We start from the raw sequence: 18095 nt of genomic DNA, 5'->3' as shown, positions 1-18095 counted from the left end.
ATATATATATATATATATATATATATATTACACGTATGAGGAAAATTAAATAACATTTTTATTATTATTTGATGTTGGTGGCCTTTGACATTTTTATCCCCCCCCCCCCCCCCCCCCCCCCCCCCACCCCCAACCCCCCACCCCCCCCCCCCCCCCCCCCCCCCCCCCCCCCGGGAGCAGGCCTCTCATGAAATTTATGTGTATGTTTTCAATGATGTCAGTGTTTTCATAACCCCATAATTCACATCCATACAGAAGAATAGGTAATACCATTGTGTCAAACAATTTTATCTTACATTCTATTGATAGATTGTTATCTTTAGATTTAGATAAAACGAAATACATTGCTTTTGTAGCTTGTTGGGATAAAAAAAAATCTTGTTGTGTTGAACTTGTTTTGCTTATTAAAAGTTAAACCTAAGTATTTATATTCTTTAACGTTTTCGAGAACCGTATTTCCGATGGTAAATGTTTTCTTGTAATCATTGGTTGTGCCATTGAAATTAATATTTTTGTCTTGTTGATATTGATTTTAAGCTTCCATTTATTACAATAATTGTAGAACATGTTAAGGGTATGTTATAAATCACGTGGGCTCGTTGCTAGGAGGGCTGTGTCGTCCGCATATAGCAGGGAAAGCAAGCAAATACCAGCTTCAAGAAATATATCGAGATCATCGATAACAGGAGTCTCCAATGCAGTTTTGACTAAGAAGATTAAATATAAAGAAAATAGGACAGGTGACAAATTTTCACCTTGACGCACGCCGATGTTACATGCGAATAGTTCCGAGTATATATTGTTAGTGCAAATGCAAGATTTAATACCTTGATACATTTGGTGGATAATTTTGAAAAAATTTCCATTTATATTATTGTCTAATAATTTTTGCCACAAGCAGGTTCTGGGGATCATATCAAAGGCCTTTTGAAAATCGATAAAAGCACAGTATAGTTTCTTTTTCCTATTTTTCAAAATTTCTATTAACCAGTGAATACTAAATAGATGGTCGGTAGTAGAATAGCCTTTACGGAATGCTGTTTGGGATTCGCTCAATATGCTATGTTCGTCAATAAATGAATTTAGTCTTATGTTTAAAATTGTGGTAAATAATTTAGAACAGCAGCACAACAACGTTATTGGTCTATAGTTTTCAGGCATCAGTCGGGTTCCTTTATTTTTAAAAATCGGTTTAATAATTCCTATTAACCATTCATTAGGAAAAATACTATGGTCTAGCATAAGGTTAAATAGTTTAACGTAGATCGGGATCATCAGATCGATAGAAGATTTTATATACTCGATTACAATGTTATCTATTCCAGTTGCTTTGCCATTTTTCAGTTGTTTAGTTGCATTTCTTATTTCGCCTTCTTCAATTTTTCTGTTTAAGATATTATCGTTATTTATATCGATATCGTCAAGGTTTAATTCGTTCTCGTGATCAGATTCAGGCGGCTCTCCTTCATTGAGGTTTTTATAAAAATTAAAAAAATCTTCTATGGGCGGTAGGTTTTTCTCCTGTTTCTCAGGTTTAAGGATTTTATAAAAAGCTTTGGGTTCGTTTACTCTCAGATTTCTCATTTGCTTTTCAATTTTAAATTTCTGAGCGGACTGTTAATTTTTAAAGCATTTTTTATATGATTTACTTGCATTAAGCAGACTAAGTTATTTTTTAAAGTTCTATTTTTTGTATATACTTTCTTTGCCTGATGGTATTTACAACGGAGAAGTCGGCACCTGTGGGATTTTACAAATAGTAATCGCTTACGTTTAGTGTACGAAAGAAAGAAGTGTTTTATTTAACGACGCACTCAACACATTTTATTTACGATTATATGGCGTCAGACATATGGCTAAGGACCACACAGATTTTTTAGAGGAAACCCGCTGTCGCCACATAGGCTACTCTTTTACGACAGCAAGGGATCTTTTTTTTTGCGCTTCCCACAAGCAGGATAACACAAACCATGGCCTTTGTTGAACCAGTTATGGATCACTGGTCGGTGCAAGTGGTTTACACCTACCCATTGAGCCTTGCGGAGCACTCACTCAGGGTTTGGAGTCAGTATCTGGATTAAAAATCCCATGCCTCGACTGGGATCCGAACCCAGTACCTACCAGCCTGTAGACCAATGGCCTAACCACTACGCCACCGAGGCCGGTTTTAGTGTACGAAGGCTGGTTTGTGTGCCGTGCTCGGGTTTTCCCAAAAGTGGATGCGGCCGCGTCTAAAAATAGGTTTTTCATCGCATCGACGGTCTGGTTCACACGTGCTTTGATATTAGACCTGGGCCCACTATACACCCCCCCCCCCCCCCCCCCCCCCCCCCCCCCCCCCCCAAGATTTTTCAAGATGAGTATATCTTTGAAGCCTATCCATAGACATATTCAAATCAGCTTGTCTGCAGGTAATCTGTTGGTGGGTGTGCCTGTAGGGCATGTTTGAGTGTATGCACCCTATTTATTTTTAACAGGGCAAATTTCTGATCAAGGTGAATGTTCTACATAATTTTCAAAAATATTTGAAAATAATTCTGGACTATATCACTGCTTTTACTTTAAAGCTGGGTTACTGGTGAATGTATTCCACCAAAAAATAATACATTTTTGGCATCTGACTAAGCATAGTGAGTCAATGAATTTGAAATGTCCTGAGTATTACAAACATAGTATATGAAAAAACTGCATGGCAATGTTCAAGTTAACATCCAGACATATTTTGAACAGGTTTAAGACCAAATTATGAATGCTATTCATGCTAAATTACATGTTCATAACAACAAACTACAAAGCAATGCAATATATGTAGTATGGATATAGTACCGGGGGTATACTCACCAGCAAAAGTTACACAGTTCCCGATATACGTAATTCTCTATGTACATGTGTATATACTAGTATACATACCGTACCTAAAACATTCTGATCCTTTTATTATTGTATTGTATTTAATATCTGAAGGCAGCATTACTGAAATATGGTGCAGTACATGCTGTCTAAACCATTTACATGGATATTTTGAATATTTTTATGTTACACACAAGTCTTACAAACATAAAAAGTGAATTTACATACCATTCTAGGCAAGTATGCATTACATATACAATTTATCTGTCTCACAACAGTTCATCTTACAACAGCTAGGTTTTTTGTTGCCTTTTGTAATATTTTAGAATTGCAGTTCTATTTATATTATGCTTAACTTATGTTTTGGTGTATATAATTGATATCTACATAGAATATTGTCATCAGGCAAATATCTCACACTATAAAAATCTAACTTTCATTCCCAATTCTCAATCATTTTATGTGACCCAAATATGATATATGTGAAGTTTACAATTTTCTATTTCTACATCCTTCCTTTTATTCTATTAAGTAGATGTTAATAACAATTACAAAACAATATAATATGAGGTATTAATAATTATATACTTCTCAAAATAAGTTACTAGTATGCAATGCCAGAAATGTATTAATTTCTATGTATACACATACTTAGGATTGCCTGAAGCCTTTTTTATCAAAAAAACAAATTGACCTGGCTTTTTTCTATAACATATTGAGGCTTCATTATTCAAATATGGTTAAGTATATGGAGTTTATATACTATGTTCACAAATTTATGAAGATGTCCCTCTGTTCTTAGTACCAACCAATTATAAGTACCTTTCCTCGGCATGTGTGTTAAAACATTTACAATTCATCTATCTCACAGAAGCTTGTACTATTTTTAAAAACATTTGTATTTAAATTGTGCTTAATTTATGCTTAGGTTTATATAATTGACATCAGATATAGTCATCAGGCATATCTAGTACTTGACTTTCTTTCCTATTTCAGTCTTATCATCTGACTCAAATATAATGTCTGTTATGTTAACAATATCTGTAATTTCTTATTTTGTCCTCTGGGCCTTTGCTCTTGTTCCTCCCTCAGTATGTCAACAGCTCATGTTATCAGATCACAAACCATCCAATTCAGCTTCAGTATTTCTTTGGACATTTCTCAGCCATTTCTATGTGGTTGAGGAATACCCTGGACTTTGTGATATGACTAATACCATATGAGACCATGGCAATTTGCTCTCTTCCAATTTGCTCTATTGGTACAGCATATTTTCAGGGAATATCTACTGGATGGAAGGTTTGCAACTAATCCACAGTAGCATAATAACAGCATTCATGGTTTGGCACTAAATTTCTCATGTGAAAGGGGTTCTTCCAAGCCACACTTGATCTAAGGAATCCCTACAAAGATCTTAAGAGACTAGAAGACCATTTAAATGAAAAAAAGAGAAAACTTTGCCCTCAGCTTCTTGGGAAGACGGTTCTATTTGTGAGACAAAGTACATGTTTCAAATGCAAACCATATCTGAGGGTGTTGTAAAGTGCACAAGAAGATGCAGAAACAAAGATTATACTTCAATGTCTGTACATTGCTGCCAGTTCACCATCTCAGATACGGACATTTGTATACACTCAATTTGGCAACAAGAGGCATCTTATAGATGTGCACAGCATCATTAAGGATGCAGGGAAGACACCAACTAGCAATTCCAGCTGTGCTTGTCATTACTGGCTATGATACCAACAGTGCTTTTATGCAGAAAGGAAAACTGGAGGTTTTGAATATTCCCAAGCCTTCCTTGAAATGTTGTTAGCTCATGGAAGTTCAGCAAAAATTGATGTTCATATATTTAAGAAGCAGATCATTTCATATACCTTCTCTATGGGAGTGTAGGTGCAAATAACATACAAAAAGATCATGACTTGAGAAATATCTGGAAATGTTTGTTGCCAAACCAAGGATGATAATATTGAACTACAGTAGAGTATAAATCAGCCTTCTCCACTCTACATGTATGCATTCACTGAGAATGCACATAAAGAGAACAAATTGCCAAGTTGTCATTTGGTATCAGTCATGCCAGGCATACCAGGCTATTCCCCAACCAAATTGTCATATGGCTGAGAAATTTTAGAAGGCACACTAGAGATGAAATAGTGATATGATACCATGAGTGCTGATGGACATACTGATGGAGGAACCAGAGTAGTCTGGAGAAGGAGAATACCAGAAATTGTGAACATGACAGACATATTTTAATTGCATGAAAATGCAAAGGAATATGAAAGGAAGTCAAAACTTTCCTAGACAATATTTGATGTAGAAACTAATTATATACACTTGAGCATAAGTTAAGCACAATGTAAATATAAAGGCAAATCTAAAAATATTACAAACACAGACTAGTATAAGATGAACTTCTGTGAGATAGATGACTTGTACATGTAATGCAAAAGAAATTATGGTAGGTACACAAAACTGATGCTTTAAATTTTTAACACTGGTGTTTAGTAAAGAGGGACATATTCATAATATTGATGCACATACATGTATACTCAACAAAATTGATTAAGGGCTAGTAAACTTTCTTATATTATAATATAATTCTTTGTTACTGTCATATTATTTTAGCATGTTTTGGTCATATATATGGCTTCTATACATTGTTTCAGTAAACCTTTACTGGTTATACATGCAAAAATCACTGGGTATTTCACATACTTATGAAAAATATTGAAATGAGCATTAGGCAAGTATTTGTTACACATTTGTTCAGAATGTTTTTTGTCATTGTGTTCCCTCAAAATTGTTATTTAAGTCATTAAGTTTAAGAACATGCCACAATGCTGACAACTTTCAACAGAAGAAGTTGTATTTTCCCCCATATTTAAAGGAAAATGCTAAAATATCTATTGGACCTTAATTAATTTTGTTGAGTATAGTATAGGCAGATATACTGAATCATATTTGAATAATGCTGCCTCAATATATTAAATACAGTGCAATTTTTAACAGTAAAAGGTTCAAGCAGCCCAAAATATGTGTAAATATAGAAAATAATGCATTTCAGGCATTGCTTATCTTCTGCCGATTATCATTATTCATACCACATATTGCATTGTTATTTGGTTTGTTACTATTAACATCTAGTATAGGATGAATACCATTCACTACTATCTTTAAATGTTACATTACCTACATGCTTATCACTGCCTACTCTGCCATTTAGTATATAGAGATTGTGTGCTTTACATATGTTTAATAATTTAACACCATGCCCATTGACTTTTCCAGTATCTTGATCTATCAGTTCGCACACCATATGACTCTAGTTTGTAAATTTCATTTAAAAAGTTTATCATATCAGTTTCCATGTTATTTAACTGTTCTGAATCCATATCAATTACCGTGTAGTCAGGCAAACATTTTGTTCTTGCATTAAAATCTCCAAAAAGTAAAATTGGGTTACCTCCCCTTTTAGCCTGGGTAATTTCATGATCAATAATATCAAATGTGTCTTCTTTATAGTATGGGGATCCAATAGGGGGGGATATATACCACACCCACTGATAGTGTTTCTTCAAGACCTGTGAGAATGGCAGTGATTTTGAACCAAGATATATATTCGGAAATGTTTGTGTCATTAAATTCTATATAGGTGATTAGTTCTTGTCTTATACCAATAGCTATGCCACCAGATTGGCATACTTTTCTTTTTCTGTTGTTTAAATAAAATACATAGCCTTGTATAAATGTGCACATATAATCTGTTTCGTTGGTTTTTGTTTCAGTAAAACAGAGGGTATCATGCTTTGAGACATAATCTACAAATTCCGGTATCATTAGTTTGCTTCTCAGTCCACATACATTGATACTAATGAATGATAATTGAGCATTCTGACCAGATAGGTTAGGGATATTTTGTACAAAGTTGATATTAGGTAAGGGGGGGGGGGGGGGGGGGGGCACTCGTCAAGAACATTGGAGCATCCCTTGATCGCAACGAACGTGGAACATCCAAGCGCGATACCAGCCGTCACGATAGCTCTTTTAGTCCTGGGCTTTTCTGTAGAATGAAACAGAAATCTTCATCATACAGTCAGATAGTTTCTTGATTCGTTGTATTAGGGTGCCAAGACGTTTGGCGCGAACCTTATTGTTATTGTTTACGTTACGTTTCTCTCTCTCTCTCTCTCTCTCTCTCTCTCTCTCTCTCTCTCTCTCTCTCTCTCTCTCTCTCTCTTTCTCTCGCTATTTTGAGTTTTCAATAAAAGGTCAGATACGGACTGCCTCGAAGTTGGTAGATGATTAGGTCATCGGTCCATCAGAAGACCGAGTTGTTTGTTGTAGAAATGCGACAACAAACTTGAAACTTCAGTTTGTATAAATGTTTATTCAAAACGTGTTGACTTAAAGTCTTGAAAATGTATGGAGAAAATAAATTATAATTTAGCTTTAGTTATATATTATTTTAAAAGATTATTTGAAGACATTTACCAAATCTTAAAACTAAAGAAAACAACAAACCTTGTATTGATTCCGAAGACTTGACAGCGATAAGAATAATGAGCAATACACGAACTGGATGAGCAGCTATCTGAAACACATTTTAAAACTGTTTAGCAAAAATAAATACACACAAATTAATATCGTACATCCCACGTCTATATACTGTTATATTTACTGGGGAATCTGTAGCTTTTGCTAGTAGATGAAAACCTCATTGCCAAGTGTGAAGATTGTTGCCTTTCTCAGTCTATAGCTTTAGGGTGTATACTACCAAATCAAATTTCATAGACGACAATAGTAACATGTGGCTAAAACTCCTACCTGCAGCGTATCAGTTGACATAAAAACCACGGATATAAAACTACCACCCCTCACCCTTAAAGTGAATCAGAAAAATGGGGGTCAAGCTGTTCATTTCAGAGATAACGGGTAGCGTCTATGACTACCCTAGTTCCGCACAAAACTTTGAGTACTTTTTGGTTTACAGGTACCCCATATATGTTTCAGCTACTTGACACAGTGGTACAAGATGAAATAAAATAGCATACATTATTTGCCCAGCTGAAAGTTATTTGGTTTAGTACTACCTGTAGTCTACGTCATGTCATAAATTGGAGCTCTTTTTGTGAGTGATGTGGAACTATTTTTATGACGTTTAAGGCTCATATAGACTGGTTGCTGCGCGTGAGTGTGGTCTGGAAAAAAACCCCACACCAATCATCGTAATACGAATAGGCGCGTAAGTGCGGTCTGGAATTGTTTTTTTCTTCAAAATACGAATAGTTTTAACGAGAGCGACTAGATTGGAAGCGTGCGATGCGTGCGTCTACAAAACGTGTGCGGCCAACAGCAATGAAATAATCGTGTATGGTGTATATGCCCAAAACGCGTGCGGCCAAGAGCGATGAAATAATCGTGTATGGTGTATATGCCCAAAACGCGTGCAGCCAACAGCAATGAAATAATCGTGTATGGTGTATATGCCCAAAACGCGTGCGGCCAACAGCGATGAAATAAACGTGTATGGTGTATATGCCCAAAACGCGTGCGGCCAACAGCAATGAAATAATCGTGTATGGTGTATATGCCCAAAACGCGTGCGGCCAACAGCAGTGAAATAATCGTGTATGGTGTATATGCCCAAAACGCGTGCAGCCAACAGCGATGAAATAAACGTGTATGGTGTATATGCCCAAAACGCGTGCGGCCAACAGCGATGAAATACTCGTGTATGGTGTATATGCCCAAAACGCGTGCGGCCAACAGCAATGAAATAATCGTGTATGGTGTATATGCCCAAAACGCAAGCTGCAGACTCATCAGACACAATAGTCAAACCGCACGTACGCGCCGCATCCAGTCATTATGAGCATTTCAAGTAAATACACATGGGAACTCATTTGCAACTTATGACAAATGAAAAGAATGATATAATTAGCGTTCCAGCCTCACGCTTGCCGTATGTAGTTATATACAATAGTGATAAATAAATACGCACATAATCAAACAAATACGCAATAATAAATTAATTAAATGAATAAAGAAAGAAAGAAAGAAGATTAGATTAATATTAATTACCTTCACATCATATTGAAACAACGTGAATCCCTTAGTAAGTTTTAAAATAGTTTATTATTCTGACTGAGACTGTGTCCAAAGTAAGCGGCACATATAAACCTTTTCATATGAAGCTACCCATTCAACCAAAATAACAACTAGGAAAACCAGTACTCGATACTAAATATAATAAACATATTGCGTAAATATCTTGTAAATAATATATATACGTAGATCTATATCAGTTGGAAATCTACCTCACTGCAATGTTGTTTATACTGTTATGAACATATAACAAACGTTGACACGGAATGAGGTTCCTCGCTCTTCTTCAGCAGACCATTGACTGCTTACACGGTCATAACTTGAATTTCTTTGGTTGTATCTTGACGTGGAACTATTTTTATTACAAGTGACGTGTTTATCATGAGTAAAGTAAAGTGTGTTTTATTTAACGACGCCACTAGAGCACATTGATTTTTTTATCTTATCATCGGCTATTGGACGTCAAACATATGGTCATTCTGACACTGTTTTTAGAGGAAACCCGCTGTCGCCACACAGGCTACTCTTTTTACGACAGGCAGCAAGGGATCTTTTATTTGCGCTTCCCACAGGCAGTATAGCACAAACCATGGCCTTTGTTGAACCAGTTATGGATCACTGGTCGGTGCAAGTGGTTTACACCTACCCAGTGAGCCTTGCGGAGCACTCACTCAGGGTTTGGAGTCGGTATCTGGATTAAAAATCCCATGCCTCGACTGGGATCCAAACCCAGTACCTACCAGCCTGTAGACCGATGGCCTGCCACGACGCCACCGAGGCCGGTTGTTTATCATGAGTGACGTGGAACTATTTTATAGTGTCTGCTAGTGACATGCAATTATTTATAATTCATTCTCAATAAAATCAGACTACTTAGATATATCGATATATTCCATAGTAACTATCCTACAATAAAATGTAATTGAATCAACGATATCTGACAGCTTCAAAGTAATAATTATAATAAAATCATGGAAGCAAAATTTGACCGAATTGACATTCACTTTACTAGTACATGTAATAAATATATTCAAGCCCAAACGTCTTTCTTTTAAAGATGAGAACTAATGTTAGGTATCGGTATTAAGTGTTATAAATGCACAGTGTATGAACGGAACTGTATAGTTTGTGGAAGTTGTGATTATGTATAGCGACGATCGGTCACTTGCTGTTGTCAAGATGTTTCACCGGTTAACTTATTATTAATATTATTATTTAAAATTATATTTATTCTATAGGCTATAGCGAAGAGATCAATGATATAAATGGTTTGTTATTGTAACGATATACCATTTAGGGCTTGAACATTATTTTTTCACACTCATTTTAGTCAGTTTTGTATGCAGATCAGTACGAAAAATGGCAAAACGTTAAATTCACCTGCGATAAAATAATTATAACAATATTTCACAAAATTTGTTGTGATACCCATTACGTTTATATTTATTAATATATAACTTATAATTGTTTGACGTCTAAATATGAAAAATAACAAAGAATAACAGCTTTTTCCATCCTTACCCATTTTTTCTTCACTGTATGTTGCTTGCAAGATGACTGTATAGTCACTTGATATGGCATCAGACTAGATTTATCCACCCATTTGGTTGTCCAAAATACGAAAACTAATGCGAGAAAATATAGTTTTCTTGTTATGTGATTAATGGCTGGGGAGCTGCTTTGTATACTGGATTGTTACACTGGGTTTGATAGGTAAGCAGGTAAGAGGATGCAGTTAGTGAATATGTGCACTTGGTTTACACTGGATACTGCATACTGTCCCCCAGAGCACCTTGAAGTCATGCACAATTTGTGTAAAATGCACAGAAATGGGTGTGATTCGGTCCCTTAGCCCACGTGTGTTTGTTTACATTGATATAACGTGGAAAAGAGCTGGACAACAGAGATCGTCCTTTTGAGTGTTCATTAGGCCCAGGCAGGTAATGTTTCCTGTGAAATGCTAATGGCCTGGTGAAATTAATAAAAGTGCTACAGCCACTGGGGCTACATGAGAAAACATTTTGAAATTAATTGTGGTCTGAGGCCATATGTGTAAAAATTTATCTGTATAGACATTTGGTAGATTTTGCTTTTGCTTTGTCAACTATATATATATATATAGTTGACAAAGCAAAAGCAAAATCTACCAAATGTCTATACTGTCAAGTGAATAAACTAGTTTAGTCACTAAATTTATTTAAACAATTCATGCAAAACAATGTTTAATTTATTTTCAGAATATATTTACATTTTGGAACGTAAATAAGAATTCTTGTGCTATTTTGATATGCGATATCACATTTTTACTAATACTATCGATCATAACATTATAAAGCAGTTCATTCTGAACTAAAATTAATGTCTGTGCAGTAGGTTCCAAACCTGCCAATTGACACTTTGGCTTTGTGGCAGAAAATAATTTGAGGGTACGTAATAAAAACAAAACAGATATTAAATTTAAACTCTTTCCAAAATGGACACAGCATTTCATGTACTTTGATAACATTTAATCACCAATTTTCTTACTATTATCTTTTTAAAAATTATAAAAATATATCCATTAATTTCCAAGATTTTAGGGTACGTGATTTTACCCTTGGTATCCTCTAGCGGAAGCCCTGTTTGTGGTTTTAAATATTATATTTACTGGATCGACGTTTCTGCTGGTGGACTATTAGTCCCCGAGTGCGCCGTTGCAAGTTCTACAATTACTGTATATAAATACACAATTGTCACACTAGTAATATTTGACAGTACACGGTCTTAACTACAGGTTAAAGTGCTTCTATTTTTGAAGAAGTCACGTTGGCAGGTTGGATAGGACGCTGGAATGTCAAAATGCCATTCGAATCGGTGCAGTAGGTTCGAAACCTGCCAACTGACACTTTGTGTGTTTCTAAATATTACCATAGTACACACATTCATAGCTTAAAGGAATGCTAAAGCAAGGCTTTTGGGCCGGTGTGCACATTCAACGATACATAATGCACATTATTGCTTAATATCAACAAGTATAATCGTATAGTTAATTAATAAAACGGTTAAATGTGACGGCTATTATATATACCGGGCGCAGCCATTTTGTACCATCCCAGTGAATACGCCCTCTGGCGAGCTGGTGGTTACGTAATACCTAACGTGTCACGTCAGGAATTAGTCTTCGAATTGAAGAAACAAAACATACCTGATTTTTGCAGATGCATCGCAATGTTCTGTAATGATATCTATCCCAGTAACACAGCAACGTGTATATGTGGTTTATTTTTCAATACAAAATAAACCACCATTGTCAAAGTGTTGAAATAACTGTATTATATTTTGTATATAAATTAACCCACGTACTGAAATAATAGTCGGAGTGTTTTCTTGCTTAATTGGTCTTTTCTTTCCGTGGCCTGTACCTGTGGTTCTTGATTGGTAGGTGTATATTTAGACGGTCCCTAGACACTGTGTCTAGACACACTAAAAAGACGTGCCTCTTTTATTAAGATCACAGGGTATTGTGTGATAACCTCAAATCGTAATGGACTTTACCAGCTTTATTACTGTAAGTAATTCTGCAAAACCCTTGATTAAGTAGACTTTCCCATCTAAAATCACAAAACTGACAAATTACGTAGTCCCAGAGAAAAGAAAATTATCACTTGGGTATCGTGAGTGGTCGTTTTTGCTCGAACGTATCCTACCAATAGGCCTAATAATATGCATTTTTTCTTTGGATTTTTTAAAAGAAAAAAATACTATAACTCCATTTCATTATATTGATGCAAATTGAAATATATTTAGTTAAACAGTTTATTATACTCTCAAGTCATTTATGTTCTTTTACAAGTCAGGTTGATGAAAGTGAAGCGCCTTGTCGTAAATCAGAGCATTTGTTTACACTGTGCATAATAGAGAAGTTGGACCTGAGCTGACGTCACTTCGCGCCAAGCTATACCACCGGACGTCACAAAAACGAAACAAAATGGCTGCCCCCAGTTAGCAGGAATAATCACGGTTTTTTATTAATTCTAAAATTACGCGTTTTTCATTTGTTAAAGTGTCAGTATGTGTTGGTGGTCCGGGTATGCATCTTTCCAACACATAAGGCTCTTGTTGGAATTTAGTCTACCTTTAACTTTGGTCAGTTCTGCATACAAATCAGCACTGGAGACAGGTGAGGAAAACGTTAGACAAATTGTGAGTAGCCTGGGGTAAACAAAACCCCCACCAAAGTCTCACAAAACACCACTATTTCAATACGAACTCCTATAGTGTAGTCTGCCACTCTGCCTAGTGGAATTGTCTCAATTCTGGAACATGTGCTTCCTATGATTGTCTCTCAATCCTGTGCCTAACTCGTCCCAGACATGTTTAATAGGTGACACATCTGGTGAGGATGCCGGCCGATTCATACGCTGGATAACGTTTTGTATGAGGAAATATGTTACAACCCTGGCATGGTGGGGTCTAGCAATGTTTTGCAAAACAAAAACACCAAGGCTAATTTGGCGACGTGACGGAAGATCTAAAGGCTAAAAAGTCTCGTCCCTATACCTGATAATTGTCAGGTTTCTGTGGGTAATGTACAGAGGAGTCATAATGTGCAGAAATTCTACCGCATACCATAAATAGTTAATATAATGAGCTCCGTAGTCTAGTGGATAAGCTACTGGACAATCAAGCTGACGACAGTGGTTCAAATCCTGTCAAAGCTGGCTCACACATTCATTCATATTTCTCATCTATCACCCTCTGCCTAACATTCTCATTATCTGAATATAAAAATCTTTCCAATTTCTCCTACGATTTCAACCTGTTTCCACCCTTTCTGTCACTTTCCTCCGACTCTGTCTTCTGAGCTGTCCATACCATCGCCTACCTGTCTCAACTTCCTTCACGGACCCTGCACCCACCTGGCATCCTTGTCCTCTGCCGCTAATAAATCTGGTCTGACCCACGACACAAACTAACGACCGCCGGTAGTAGTGCTGTATAGTAGGTGGTTACAAGTGTCTCTTAACAATGCCAGAAGTAACTACTGAACACTCCCCAAAAGAGGTCAGACTAAGCTCACAGCTAAAAGCTGATGGGGAATGGCAGGTGTGTGGCACATATAACCACAACAGACAAGCACCTGTTGCGGTTGGAGAGACAAGGATTGGGATGTGGAGGTGGACAGCGAAAGAAGTTGAAAAATAGGAGTTGCCAGATCGGGAAGAAATGAGACGGAATTCAAAGTGGAGAAAGGAAAGGGGGCAGTGGGATTATATATATATATATATATATCTATATATATCTATATATCTATATATATATAATCCCACTGCCCCCTTTCCGTTCTCTCTCTCTATATATATATATTGACCCTGTTTGACCTTGGCATATACAAATCTCGCACCTGGACGATAGAAACGGATTCTAGCGTAATTGAATTTCAAGGCACACCTAAACTCTTCTGTGTCATGAAGTGTTTAGCGCATGTGACGTCTTCCGTTGCAAGTTTTTTTGCGTGTATATTGTCTTCCGCTATTCAGCAAATTTTTGGCATGTGTAACGTCTACACCAGTCTTGACATGCTGTCCGAAAGCTGGGAGAATATGTGGTTTAACTGCTTGGGATATCACGTGTTGGCTCGTAGACTATCGCGGCTTGTCTGGTAATAGATGTGTGTACCTGCTGCAACTTCAGTTGGTTCCATAAGACAGTGATAGTGCAGATATCCATATTCAAAGCATGAAAATGTAAATAAATTATCATTTTAAATAATTTTTAAAAGGTTATATTTGCCGGAAACATGTTAAAATGGCTATAAACTCAGATTAGCCCCATTACAAAAACAGCGATAACTATACATCACGTTCATATTCGTTTAGATGTCCAAAAACTAAGGCTTAACGACGTTTACACAGAATAAGAGTAAACAATCGGATGACAATTAACTATACAGTTGTTTTTATGAACACCACCAAGTGACTACAAATCAGATTTGAAGGAAAACTGGTAAAAGCCTTGTCTATTGCATGTATATTATTTTTAAACATGTTTTTCAACTTCAGTATGCCTAGTGTCATCCATACATCTTCAATTCAACAAAAATATTTCGAAACTGTGCACACAATCTGCTTTCAAATTGTGTCAAATTGGATTTTTAAAATGATTTTTATCTGGTAGTGATGAATGAAATGCTTGAATACGTTTGTTCTTTTTTATTTATATGTATAAAATTTGGTTGTGCTAATTTGGGATGGATTGTTTTTGCCAGAACAATAATTTATATTTTATATTTATACATGGAAAGAAGATAAATATGATCAAACTTACTCGGACTAAAACGTCCAACTGAACCGAAAGTACGTGGTCGTCACTTAACATATATAGTCACAGCTTCCGGAATTAAAAAAAGAAACAAACTATAGCAAGGGGTCCAACCTAAACCGTATGACACGTGCTTGAACTTCGTATACCACTACCAAAATGGCGGATAAAGCTCGCTTTTTTTCAAATTTCCTATTCCAACCTACTCTAACATGATCTCTGGGCTTAATTGAATACCACCAAACCAAATTTGTCATATCTTTTCATAAAATTGTTCATCAATGGACTTTTGAAATTTTTAGATATACTGCATTTCCACAAAGTTCCGTTCTGCAATAAACTGCCTTTTTCTACAGAAAACGACTTGCTTATCATTTCAAAATCACTGTATGTCTTTAACTGGGGATGGCGAACAATTTCCCATTCCAACTTTTATCAATAATAAATTACAACAAATGTTTTTTTGAGTTTATTGCAAAACGACACGCTAATGCCTTTTTTCAAAGTGTCTTTTCGCAATAAAGTGCCGAATTGCAATAAACTGCCTTTTTCAACAGAAAACAACTTTCTTATCATTTCAAAATCACTGTATGTCTCTAACTGGGGGTGGCGAACAATTTCCCATTCCAACATTTATCAATAATAGCATACATTTTTGTTGTTGTTGAGTTTATTGCAAAACGACACGCTAATGCCTTTTTTCAAAGTGTCATTTCGCAATAAAGTGCCGAATTGCAATAAACTGCCTTTTTCAACAGAAAACGACTTTCTTATCATTTCAAAATCACTGTATGTCTTTAACTGGGGGTGGCGAACAATTTCCCATTCCAACTTTTATCAATAATAAATTACAAAAAAACCCAAATTGTGTTTATTGCAAAACGACACGCTAATGCATTTTTTTCAAAGTGTCATTTCGCAATAAAGTGCCGAATTGCAATAAACTGCCCTTTTCAACAGAAAACAACTTTCTTATCATTTTAAAATCACTGTATGTCTCTAACTGGGGGTGGCGAACAATTTCCCATTCCAACTTTTATCAATAATAGCATACATTTTTTTTTTTTTTTGAGTTTATTGCAAAACGACACGCTAATGCCTTTTTTCAAAGTGTCATTTCGCAATAAAGTGCCGAATTGCAATAAACTGCCTTTTTCAACAGAAAACGACTTTCTTATCATTTCAAAATCACTGTATGTCTTTAACTGGGGGTGGCGAACAATTTCCCATTCCAACTTTTATCAATAATAAATTACATTTTTTTTTTTGAGTTTATTGCAAAACGACACGCTAATGCATTTTTTCAAAGTGTCTTTTCGCAATAAAGTGCCGAATTGCAATAAACTGCCTTTTTCAACAGAAAACGACTTTCTTATCATTTCAAAATCACTGTATGTCTTTAACTGGGAGTAGCGAACAAGTTCCCATTCCAACTTTTATCAATAATAAATTACCAAAAAACCCATTTCAGTTTATTGCAAAACGACACACTAATGCATTTTTTCAAAGTGTCATTTCGCAATAAAGTGCCGAATTGCAATAAACTGCCTTTTTCAACAGAAAACGACTTTCTTATCATTTCAAAATCACTGTATGTCTTTAACTGGGGTGGCGAACAATTTCCCATTCCAACTTTTATCAATAATAACATTTTTTTTAAATTTGAGTTTATTGCAAAACGACACGCTAATGCATTTTTTCAAAGTGTCATTTCGCAATAAAGTGCCGAATTGCAATAAACTGCCTTTTTCAACAGAAAACGACTTTCTTATCATTTCAAAATCACTGTATGTCTTTAACTGGGGGTGGCGAACAATTTCCCATTCCAACTTTTATCAATAATGGCATACATTTTTTTTAAATTTGAGTTTATTGCAAAACGACACGCTAATGCCTTTTTTCAAAGTGTCATTTTGCAATAAAGTGCCGAATTGCAATAAACTGCCTTTTTCAACAGAAAACGACTTTCTTATCATTTCAAAATCACTGTATGTCTTTAAGTGGGGATGGCGAACAATTTCCCATTCCAACTTTTATCAATAATAAATTACCAAAAAAAATATTTGAGTTTATTGCAAAACGACACGCTAATGCATTTTTTCAAAGTGTCGATTTGCAATAAAGTGTCAAATTGCAATATTTTTCTTTAATTTCCCATTCCAACCTGTAGGTTATCAGACATGCATTTTGTGGTAACCTGTAAGTGGGTTAGCAGGCACTGCGATTATGTCAGTGCCTTCATGTACGTGATGTATACTATTTTTATGTACGTTATAAATACTTGATATATATGTATAGCGAATATGATTGGTGTAAATAATGTATGCTTGAAGTACATAACATATGCTTGCGAAACAGTGTATGCTCGATGTGGCTAGTGTTTACTTCGTCTACATACCGTATACTAGTTGCACATGTCGTATACTTGAAGTTCTTTATGTATAGTTGCTACACATAGCGTATGCCTGGTGCAAATAGTGTATACTTGATGTGCATGTTGTGCACGTGATGTACATAGTTTATGCTTTGTGTATGATGCACATAGCATATACTTAATGCACGTACCATAAGCTTGATGTACATTGCGTTAACAGGATGTTCAAACGTATACTTGATGAAGATATCGCACACTTAATACATAACGTATTTCTGATGTACACAATACATATATAGTACATATATACAATAGGTACATCAAAGTGTAGGGGCATATGCAGCTAAAATAGGTCTCGTGGGAATTTCATGTCGATTTTTAGAACCAAGGATATTTATAATTAATATTGTATACAGATACAGAAAAATATGGTTCCATTTTTTTATAATGAATACCC

The 18095-nt window shown here is 35.7% G+C and overlaps 1 protein-coding gene across 1 annotated transcript in view; it reads right to left on the bottom strand.

The window, feature by feature from the left end:
- The window catches only part of LOC121383732 (E3 ubiquitin-protein ligase MYLIP-like), a 34016-nt gene extending 16169 nt beyond the window's left edge, over positions 1 to 17847 (bottom strand). Inside the window, exons 1-3 of the mRNA XM_041513829.1 lie at positions 17830 to 17847; positions 7381 to 7450; positions 6862 to 6919 (exon numbers count right to left, since the gene is read on the bottom strand). Coding sequence (XP_041369763.1) covers positions 6862 to 6919; positions 7381 to 7450; positions 17830 to 17847 — 146 coding nt within the window. The remainder of the gene's footprint in view (positions 1 to 6861; positions 6920 to 7380; positions 7451 to 17829) is intronic.
- Between the last annotated feature and the right edge of the window lie 248 nt (positions 17848 to 18095).

The sequence above is a fragment of the Gigantopelta aegis genome, chromosome 10 (assembly GCF_016097555.1).
Source record: "Gigantopelta aegis isolate Gae_Host chromosome 10, Gae_host_genome, whole genome shotgun sequence".
NCBI classification, from domain to species: Eukaryota; Metazoa; Mollusca; class Gastropoda; order Neomphalida; family Peltospiridae; genus Gigantopelta; species Gigantopelta aegis.
The sequence above is the reverse complement of the archived record's forward strand: the minus strand, read 5'-3'. Positions and strand labels throughout refer to the sequence as shown.